General features: G+C 45.5%; 1 protein-coding gene across 2 annotated transcripts in view; it reads left to right on the forward strand.

The window, feature by feature from the left end:
• Positions 1–7,937, forward strand: part of BCL7A (BAF chromatin remodeling complex subunit BCL7A) — a 46,902-nt gene extending 38,965 nt beyond the window's left edge. For both annotated transcript variants that reach the window (XM_069081666.1, XM_069081665.1), the window contains exons 5-6: positions 1,998–2,119; positions 4,670–7,937. In XM_069081666.1, coding sequence (XP_068937767.1) covers positions 1,998–2,119; positions 4,670–4,741 — 194 coding nt within the window. In that variant the 3' untranslated portion in view covers positions 4,742–7,937. The remainder of the gene's footprint in view (positions 1–1,997; positions 2,120–4,669) is intronic.
• The last annotated feature ends 3,213 nt before the right edge of the window (positions 7,938–11,150 follow it).

Consider the following 11,150-nt stretch of genomic DNA (forward strand, 5'->3'; position numbering starts at 1 on the left):
CTGACATCCCCTGTTCTAAGGCCCCTCCCAGCCCTTACATAGCCTGTTCTAAGGCCCCTCCCAGCCCTGACATCCCCTGTTCTCAGGCCCCTGCCAGCTCTGACATCCCCTGTTCTAAGGCCCCTCCCAGATCTGACATCCCCTATTCTGAGACCCCTGGTCCCAGCTCTGATATTCTGTTCTAACATCCTATTTCTAATACAGACATTCTTTGTTTAAAAAAAAAATAGAATAATTTATCCTGGCTGACTTTGAAGGGGAACTGAGGCATTTTAGATCAGTCTGTTAGAGTCCAAAGGTATTGCCCATTTGTCTCACACAACCAGCTGCTCTGAGTAGAAATTGAGGCTGGAGCTGCTGCGGCCTCTGTGTCCACTAGATGGCACTAGACTCAAGCCATTGGAGAAAGGAGCTGGGTTGGGAGAAGGCACATGTCTCATGCCTTTGTTCCTGACTTTGCAACCTGGGTCACCAGGCCCTAGGAGAAAGACCAAATACTCCCAGCACAGCCCGGCAGGCACAGCTGGAGAGGGCAGCTGGACTGGGGCCCAGCTGTGCATCCCGGCTACTGGGAGCCCTGGCAGCTGTTTGGGATGCCAAGGGTTGCCCAGCATAGGGGAGCCCTCAGCCTTGGAACCATGATGAATCTGGACCCCCAGGCCGGAGCGTGCCTCCTGCTTCTTGGCTGGGAGATGCAGAATGGCACATCCATTTTCAGACAAGGGCCAGTGTATTGATGTGGTTTTGCTTGATGGTCCCTATTTGTTATAAGGGAGGCTTCTCTTGGGAACCTCAGTCCCAATTGGGAAAATAAGCGATGTAAGAAAAGAAAAAGCTTCTGGGAAGCTTTTCAAAAGAGAAAAAAAGCCACCAAACAAACCGTGGTCCGTGCATCCTGTGGTGTATTATTGTGCCAGAAGTGACAAATGTGAACAGTTCAGAGAAGGCTTGTGAATGCGTGAAAAAGGAAATAAATAGCGTCAGAAAAACAACACCCACGATGATGACAGCCTTGTGAATAAAAAGAGACAGTGAGGGGTCTCTGTGGATGGAGTCAGGAAGGCCTGAGTTCAAATCCAGCCTCAGGCACTGACGCCCTCTGTTTTCAGTGATCCACTGGGGAAGGAAATAGCACACCCGATCTCCTGTCTTTGCCAAGAAAACATCATGGTCCATGGGGTCATGAAGAACCGGACACAAGTGAATAATACAACTAAAAAGAACCAAAACATGCAAGACTAAACCAAGTAATTATAATAACAGAGTTAGTCCCTATAGACAACTAGATGGTTCAGTGCATAAAGCTGGGGACCTGGAGTCAGACCCAGATTCAAGACTTGCCTCAGATTCTTACTAGCTGTGTGACCCTGGGCAAGTCACTTAACTGGCATGCCTCGGTTTCTCCATCTGTAAAATGGGAACAGTAGTAGCACCCACCTCACCCAGTTATTGTGAGGAAACAAAGAGATAACATGTCAAGTTTTGCAAACCTTAAAGTTCTATAAAAATGCTACCTATTATTGTGAATAAAAAGAGCTTAAGAGATGAGGGGTGGGGGAGTGCCTGCTATGTGCCAGATACTTTACAAATGTCTCGTTTGAGATATATGCATCTGAGATGCACATGTATATGTGTGTAAGTGCTGGTTAGCTTTGTGGAGCTGGGTTGGGTTTTTGTTTCTGGTTTTTTATTCTTTACTGTCAGGGTTAACTCTTCCAGTCGGGGAGGAGGACCATTTGGCCATAAGGGTGGCCCCTCTGGAGTGCAGACCCATGAGTGTTGACTTCTTCCTGTTGAACTTCCTGGCTTCTTATTCCAGACCAAAGAAACCAAGGCCTCTCTTTGCCATCCTCCAGAACCAGAGGGAAGCCCCTCTGATAGATGGTTGGATGGAAGGTGTTGGCTTCCCAAACCAACAGACTTTGAGTTTTGTTAGACTGTGGACCCTCTGCCAAGGTGGTTGACAATGGCTGCTGTCTTTCCTTTGTTTCCTTCAGATACTTCTGATGAACAGAATTCACAGTCCTCGATGGAAAATTCAATGAACAGTTCAGAGAAAGTCGAAATGCAACCCTCTGGGGACAACGATATAACCACAGAAGCATCAAATAACTCTCAGGTATTCACCTTCTAGACAGGGAAGGGCAGCCAAGTTTTCCAGTGTGTCTTTTGTTTGGGGGAGAGGAGGAAGGCTGGCACATTAAGGAGGCATTATTCAGAGTGATTTTTATCAGTATTTGACGTCAGAGTTGCCCCAGTGCTAAGTCAAACACTTGAGTAGGTCCTTTATTTGTGTCTTTTTTTTTTTCCTTTTTCTCTTTGTACTTTGGTCTGAACTATAAAGAAGCTGTCTCTTATCCTCTGGCACATTGAGTAGAGCACTGGATCTGGAGTCAGGAAGACCTGAGTTCAAATTCAGCCTCAGACATGATGCCAAGCTAGTCAGTTGACCTCAGTTTCCTCATCTGTGAAATGGAGATAACAGCAGCACCTTTGTCCCAATGTTTTTGTTGTTGAATTAATATTTGTAAAACACTTTGGAAACCTTAAGCTATTGTTAGTAGCGTTGTTGGTATTATCATTTCTGTGGGTCCATTGTACCCAAACCTCCTCCTGTAGAACTGGTCAAAACCAAGAGCTCTCAGGGCATTCATTCAAATGTCAAAGCCCGAAAACTTCCTGGACCATGAGAGTAGTTGTTGAATCTTAACTCTAGACTATCCTGACCACACAGCCGGGGCATAGTAGCTAGAGCAGGGGTTCTTCACCAAGGGTCCACACACTTGGTGTTTTAGAGGCTTTGTGGCCTGGATCCTTTTGGCAGTCTAGTGAAGATGGCTCCTCAGAAAAAGGTTTTTTTTTTTAGAGGCAGCAATGGATAGAGTGCCAGGCCTGGAGTCAGGAAGACCTGAGTTCAAATCTAGCCTCAGAGTAGCTGTGTAACCTTGGGCAAGTCTCTTAATCTGTTTGCCTCAGTTTCCTCATCTGTAAACTGGGGATAATAATAGCACTTAATTCCCAAGATTGTTGTAAGAATCAGATGAGATTATATGATGCATGCAAAGCACTTTGTAAATCTTTAAAGCACAATGTTAGTATCAGCTGTGATTACTAACCCCCCAAGTCTCTCCTTTGAAATCACAATAGACTCACTTAAGACAGCCAAGGTCCTGGAGGTGTTTAAAACTCCATCTAGCAAAAATACTTTTCCTTCACTGAACCTTTCCTCAGTTTATAACAGTCTGAGATTGTAGGACTTGGGCATTTTCTTTTTCTTTCTCTTTTTTTTCTTTCTTTTTTCTTTAGATTAAAAAAAAAAAGATTAATTTTATTTTTCTGTCACCTTAATTTCCTAATATACCTTGGCCCCAGCACTTCAGCAGAGCCACCTACCTCTGCAAAGGAGACAGGGAGGTGAATTCTTGTCTCTTCTTTTGGACCATTTCTAAGATGATTCATGGGAAAATACAGATTACAACATGATTTAAAAGAGTCTGAAGGCCTGAGTCCAAGTCTAGCTCCCACACTTACTAATTTGTGTCCTTACACAAGTCACTCTGGTTTCTTCAGAGCTATGTTCCCAGAGGAAGCACCAGCTCTGGGGCTGGATACCCTACCATGTAATAAAGAATTGGGGGGCTGCTAGGTGGCTCACTGGGGCGGCTAGGTAGCACTGTGAGTAGAGCACCGGCCCTGGAGTCAGGAAGACCTGAGTTCAAATTCGACCTCAGACACTTAACACAAAAACTAGCCGTGTGGCCTTGGGCAAGTCACTTAACCCCAATTGCCCTTCAGAAAGCAAAAAAAAAAAAGAATTGGGGTACGGCCCTTCTCTGTTTCTCTTTTACAGGGACCTTAGCCTAGCTGAGTTGGTTTATTTATTTTTTTCATATTTCAAGTTTTTAGTGATATGAAAAAAGTTTTAGGTAAATTGTACAGATCAGAACATCTAATTACATTGAAATGAACATTGTACCTGCTTCCTACTGTACAAAGCAAATCTGAATGTTTCATGTCCCAAAGGACAAGCCAGGGATTCTGCAAGGTCCAGTCTCACTAGATTTGGAGAGTCATAGGCCAACAGACCCAGACAGTCTTGGTTGGAGACCATCTAGTCCAACCATAACATCTTATTTTACAGAAGAGGAAACTGAGGGTCAGTGTGATAAAGGGACTTGCCCATGATCCTACAGGTAGTAAGCATCATAGATCAAACCTAGGTCCCTTATACCAAGCCCTCACCACAAACAACCCTGGGAAGTAGGTGTTATTATTATGCCCATTTTACAACAGAGGTTAAGTGACTCGCTCAAGGACCCACAGCTAGTAAATGTCTACCTAGGTTTGGGTTTTTTTTTTTTTTTTAGCTACTTCTACTCACAAAAACCATCTGATATGTTGAGGGTTAAAGAAAAGAATCTACAAGTCAGCACTCCCAGTTCCCAGTTCCTTAAAGTATACAAAAAGAACCCACTGTGCCAGTGTGTTTCAGCCAGGACTTCCAAATTTAGCCCTTTTTGGAAAGCCCTGCCCAGTCCCCTCTTGCACAGAGGCCATTGGAGACAACCAAGGGGCATTTTCACCCTCCCTTCCCCGGCTAACCTGCACATTGCATTTTCATCTCATTCCTCTTTCTTTCTTTCCTCCTGCCCTCCTCCTCTTCTTTCAGGATTCGGAAGGAGCACCACCTTCTAAAAAGATGAAATTAGAGGCTTCCCACCAAAACTCCGACGAGATTTAGACACAGAAGTAGATTTTTCCCATGCCGTTTTTACCGAAGGTACACCGGTGGGGGCTTCATTCTCGAACACCCTGACCTACGCAGCTTCTCAAGGATGAGAACAGAACTCCTAACTTTTTAAAGTTTACTGAGCAAAAAAAAAAAAAATAAGGAAAAAAGAAAAAAAAAATTCCAAGGAGACCTAGGAAGGTGTGACTTCTCTCAGACACTGAAAAAAATACAACATGGAACACTGTTTTATTTTATTTTATTTTTCCTGTGAAAGCAAACGTTCAGAAGTTCTAAGTTACTGGCTTTGGCAAGGTTGGAGTCAACAACTCAGGAGGGTCTAATGCACTGTTTCTTTAAAAAAAAAAAAAGGTCCCGGTTACATTTGCGTTGCTGCTGTATCTTTTCATTTCTCTATTTAACCGTGTAAGATATTTAAGGATGGTACAGGTCAGTTGTTCGCTTTTTTTCTTGCTTGTTCCAGCAATTCCATCCGCTTTGTTTTCTGTGCCTTGTGTCCCTGATGAGAATAGCTCTCGAGGTCTGTTTTTTCCCCCTCTCCCAATCCCACCCCCAATTGCTTTTCTTCTTCTTTTGCCAAGTTCCTGGGCTGTTGCCAGCTCCTTCTTAATCCTTGCCCTGTCCCTGCCCTACCCCTACCTCGAGAGGAGCAGAGATGGAGGAAACGTTAGCCATTTTCCCCCTTGGAGAAGCCCAAGGATTCTGGGGCTGTATGCACATGTTTGGGGTTTGACCCATCTAGCCCTGAGCTCCAGGCCCTTGATCCTTGAGGTCTTAACCTAGCTGATACTGGTGGGGATTTTCTTTGGGGTCTTGGGGCAGGGGTGGGGGGAAGGGAAGCTCACCACAGACTCTTCCAAAGTGGCCTCCTTCCATTCCCCCAGAGGAGGGGTTCCTGGCTGGGGATGCTGTAATAGCTCCCCAGTTTGCTGCTTTTTTTAAATCTCTCTCTCTCTCTCTCTCTCTCTCTCTGGGAAGCTGAGCTCCATCCTGGGGGACAACCACCCCCACCCCCTTTCCACTGGCCATAGCCTTGGGACCGGGTTAATGATTGTGCAAACTCTTCCTTTAAACTTGTCCCAGCGCTTCCAGTCCTCACTGGTCCTGAAATGCATCTCAGATCTCCAAAGTGGAAAATGGCATGATTTTTTTTTTTTAATTTATGTATTCTTGGCAGGCTCTGTATCAAGGTCTGAGACTGGGGAGAGGGATGGGTGGGATGGGGAGAGGCCAGGATGAGCTGGTGCTGACCTCACTTTTCATAGGATGCAGCTTGGGTTTGCAAATCCAAAGTCACGTGCTCTGTCCTCTGCCTCCCCCCAGCCCCCCCAGCCTTCACCCTTCCATTCTGCCAGAGCCAAATCCCCCACCTTTTTTGTTTATTCCTTCTGGCCCAGCAGAAAGGGCGTCCTTCAGACAGGTAAATGCCTCTGCTCCAGAAATGGGCTCTGCATGGAGGAGGTGGAAACCTTTGCACTCTGTTGGGAGAACAGTGGTAGCAATGGCCCTTGCTCACCTCCCATCGGTACAGGTGACTTGTTCAAATGCAGGTGCCCCTTCTGGGTATGGTTAGGAAAGCTGGCTCTTCAACCCCATCTCCCATGGGGAGATGGTCTGGCCTACTGGCTCCGGTAGAATAGAGACCTGTTCAATTGTGGACTTGGGAATCCCCTCCTTTTTAGGTGATATTCTCAGCCTTCTTTCTTACAGCCTTTCCGGTTGGGGATTCTCTCTGGACGTCCGTCCCCTTTACTCCGGTGACAACCTCTGCTGGCAGCTGACTGCTGACCGCCATCAACCTCGAGCGTCTCCAGGCTTGGTTTTCGATGACTTTCCAAGGGGGTCTGGCTTTTCTTTTTTAAATAAGTCTATTCCTGCACTTCGAGAAAAAAAAGTTTAAAAAAGGAAAAAAAAAGTTCCTGCATTTCAAATACCTCATGCAAAATTTCTCCTTAAATAAAGGGAAAACAACTCAGTCTTGAATTTTGAGTTAGTGACACTCAGAGTAGCTCTCTTTTTAAAACTTAAAAAACAAACAGATCCTTGTATCCATGAATTTTTCTCCCCTGGGCAGTCATTCATGCTGTGAGAACTGTGCATTGCAATGTGTAAAAAAAGAAGGAAATAACCTTGATCCCCCTTTCACTTTGTGAGGTGAAAGGCTTTATCCACAAGATCTTTGATTACAGCTCATCTCCGTTTAAATGAAATGAAGGTGCATTTCCAGCTTTCTTTCCTTTTCTTTTGGGAGACCAGAGGTTCCAGTACAGACAGCCAGAGGAAATGTTGGTTGTTTGATTTTTTTTTTTTAAAGAAAGGACACGAAGTTCATTGGGGTTGTTGACATTTCTTCAGCATCATCCCCTCTTGGACTCGACTGATGGAGCGAGGATGGAATGCTGAGACCGAGACCGTCGCTAGTCTTTCTCTGAAGTGCCTGAAAGTAGGAATGGCCCCGCTGCCATGCTCGGGGAAAAGGGGGTCTTGTCAGACCCCAGCGGTCAGAAGGGCGCGCTGGAAGACGTGGGCAAACACAGGCTGGCCTGCCCTGGGCTTGACGGTGACCGAAAGTTCTGCTGACCACATTTTAGAAATAGTGCAAAAATCCAAATGCGCTTCCTGGGCGGAGTTCATGGTCCTCACCGACCTCCACCCAAGGCCACCACCCCCTCATAAAGGACCCTGCGGCTTGAGCTGAGGGCAGGGAGATAGACCCAGAGGCCTTCAGCAAAGACAAAACACTTGGCCAGACCAGCCCCTTCCCCTCCCAGGATGAACTTGAACTTGTTCCTTTGGGTGGGGGCCTGTCTTGTGCCGGGTCACTGCAGCAACACATTCCAAATAGTGCTGGCACTTCATGAAACCAACCATCAATGACCCTCAGGGCAGTTAGGGTCTCTCTTTTCTGGGTGGTGACCTCCTTTCATAAAAGTGTAATGGTTTGGAATGTTTGTTATCTCTAAGGACCTGTTAGAAGGTGTGAAGAATTTTTTTTCAATACCTAATCGGTTTTTTTTTTGGTTCATTTTTTTCCCCCATTCTCATGATTTTTTTTTCTGGTGTGTTGTATAGAGGTATGATTTTTTCTTTTTTCATTTATTTATTCCATCAGTAGATATGGTTTGTACAATGTACAATGACTCCCATTTAAAAAAATAAAAGAAAAAAAATTAAAATATGAATGCCACATTCTTGTTGTTTTGTCTTTGTTGAGCCAGAGACCTGTATGTTGGGGACATTGGCATGGAAATTCTTGAGTGACCTCCAAGAGTTCAGGTGGAAACCCACCCCCTCCTAGAAGAGTAGCCTGGGTCTCAGAGAAATAAAGTAACCTGCCTGAAGTCACACGGCTAGGTAAATGTCAGAGGCCAGATTTCAGCTAGGCTTTCCTGACTCCAAATCCAGCCATTGGTCAATCAGGCATCATTTATAAGGCCTCTTATATGCCCTGCCTTCAAGGAGTTCACAGTCTGATGGGGGAGACAAAATGCAAAAGGCCACATCCCTTCCGGATTTGTACTCAGTGGAACACCCTTGGCAGAGGTGGGGATGTGGCCTGGGAAGGGCCTCCTGGACAAGGTAGAATTGGAGCCCAGCCTTGAAGGAAGCCAGTGATGCCCATCTGGTAAATGTTTATTGTGAAGTTGGACCTACTGTAGTCCCTGGGTTCAAATCCCACCTTGATATTTAGCATCTTTGTGAATACGGGTGAATATCCACCTCCCTCAGTTTCATCATCTGTAAAATGAAGGAAATTTGTGCACAGGGTTGTGAGGACATTAAAATGCAACTGAAATTAATTACAGAACTGTGTAGAATAGAAAGAATATGATCTCTCCTGAGCACCACAATTTCTTCTTGAGGGCATTTATTCATTCAGCAGATGTTTATACATTAGGTGCCTGCTGTATGCAGAGCACCGTAGAAGGTGTCAAGGGAAAGAAGCTTGGATAAAACAGCCGTGTGTTAGCATCCTTCTTCTGTGTCCATATCTCATCTCCGGCCAGACTGTAATCTCCATGAGGGCAGGGCCCATATCTTAGATTTCTCTACCATAGCATCTGATAAATGCCCAGTACTTGTTTGGTTTTTTTTAAATAGTGCAAAATAGTTTGTTTTGTTTTTTTTTGTGGTGGGGGGAAGGCAGGGCAATTGGGGTTAAGTGACTTGCCCAAGGTCACACAGCCATTAATGTTAAGTGTCTGAGACCATATTTGAACTCAGGTCCTCCTGATTCCAAGGCTGGTGCTCTATTCACTGGGCCACCTAGTCGCCCTGCAAAAGAGTTTTTTTAAAGAGTTGTCAGTATCTTTAGCTTTTGAAAGTTGTTGGAAAGGCTGGTATTTGTATTGGGGTGATGGGAGAGGTGAGGATTCAGTCAACCAGCATTTAACAGCACAAGACCTATGCAGAGTAGGTATGTGGAAGGTCATATCTAAGGGGAAGTCATTAGCATTGTGGAGGCTGGGAATGGTCTCCTGAAGGAGGTAGGAGTTCAGCTGAATCTCAGAGGAAGCCAGCAGTCAGAGGTGAGGAGGCAAAGAGTACCAGGCATGGGGTAGAGCCAACACACAGAGTCAGGAGATGGGGTGTCACGTGTGGGTAGGAGCTAGGACCTATTAAGTAATGAAAAATCCATTGGCAGGCAGATCTCAGGGGCTGTCCCAAGTCGGTACCAAGCCTTTGGCCCCAAGAAGGACCAGGCATCAGTCTGGTAAGTCCCAGAGAGGTGTGCATATGCAAATAGGTTTTTTGAATTATATTGGAAACTGATATTAAAAAATCATGTTAGAAAGCGTGACCTTGCAAGATGAAGAAATGTAAACAGGGAAGGTAGCAACTAGGTGGTGCCATAGTGTACAGAGCACCCGACCTGGAGTCAGGAAGACTCATCTTTCTGAGTTCAAATCTGGCCTCGGAAACTTACCAGCTGTGTGACCCCGGGCAAGTCACTTAACCCGGTTTGCCTCAGTTTTCTCATCTGTAAAATGAACTGGAGAAGGAAATGACAAACCACTACAGTATCTCTGCCAAGAAAACCCCCAATAGGGGCAGCTTGGTGGTGCAATGAATAGAGCATCGGTCTTAGAGTCAGGAGGACCTGAGTTCAAATCTGGCTTCAGACACGTGACACTTAACTGTGTGACCTTGAGCAAGTCACTTAATCCCAACTGCCTTGCCTTACCCTCCAAAAAAAAAAGAAAACCCCAAATGGGGTCATGAAGAATTGGACACAACTGAAGTAATGGAACAACACAGGGCATATGGGATAGCCTTCATCCTTAAGGCACTCCAGTCTTCCTGGCCTCATCTCCACAAAAGCCTGTTGTCATTAGGGTCAGGGTGGGGGGCAGTCTCTGGGGCCCCTTGGTCTTCTGCAGTCTGATTGTGGTTGGCCCCAGGACTGCAGGGACGGCAATGGAAACCTTCACAGTTCCCTGTTAATTATAGAACTGTGTGGCCTCACAAAAATGGGTAGCCCCAGACCCAGTAGAGTGCTTACCCCGGGAGCTTTGCTACAAGACAGTGTAAGAGGAGTTTGTAGCTCCTGAGTTGTCATTGGCCTCCCTCTCACTCTACTACAGCAGCTTTCCCCTTCTGGGAAGTTCTGGCATATCTCAGTATCCCACCCCACCATTCTACTCCCTCTGTATGCCTCAGTTTCCTTATATGTGAAATGACTGGTTTGTCATGTCCTTTTCCAGCTTATTTTGTAGATGAGGCAAACAGGGTTAGGTGACTTGCCCAGGGTCACACAGCTCCTAAGTGTCTGAGGCCGGATTTGAGCTCATGAAGATGAGTCTTCCTGTCTTCAAGCCCAGCATTCTATGCACTGCACCATCCACATCCATCTTTTAAAGACCTTTTCAAATGCCACCAACCCTTGGCAGATCAGCAATAGCCTTCCTGCTCAAACCTCTCAAAGGAATTAGTCAGTGGTTTTTTAAACACCTATTATGCTAAGTGCTGGGGACATAAAGAATGGCAGGAACTACTGTCCCAGCTCTCAAGGAGCTCACAGTCATAAGAAGACAATAGGCAAAGAAGCTATGGTACAGGATAAGTTAGAGATAAGAGTGTGATAACTTGGAAATAATCAATGTTATAAAAAAAAAAAGATAATCAATATAAAGAAAGCACCAACCTTTGTTCTGTCCCTCTCTCATGCAGTTAGCAATCTTCCCCTGTTTTGTCTTCTCCTCTACTAGACTGTAAGCCTGCTAAGGGCAGGAATTGTGGCTTTTCTAAATTTTGTATCTCCCCCCCAACACCTGGCACAACATCCTGTACACAGCAGGCATTTAATAAAGAATTGAGTTCAAGGGGCAGCTAGGTGGCACAGTGAATAAAGCATGGGGCCCTGGAGTCAGGAGGACCTGAGTTCAAATCCAGCCTTAGA

The sequence above is a fragment of the Petaurus breviceps genome, unplaced genomic scaffold, assembly GCF_028583685.1.
Source record: "Petaurus breviceps papuanus isolate PSGF00001 unplaced genomic scaffold, PetGlider_PUasm1.0 99, whole genome shotgun sequence".
Lineage (NCBI taxonomy): Eukaryota > Metazoa > Chordata > Mammalia > Diprotodontia > Petauridae > Petaurus > Petaurus breviceps.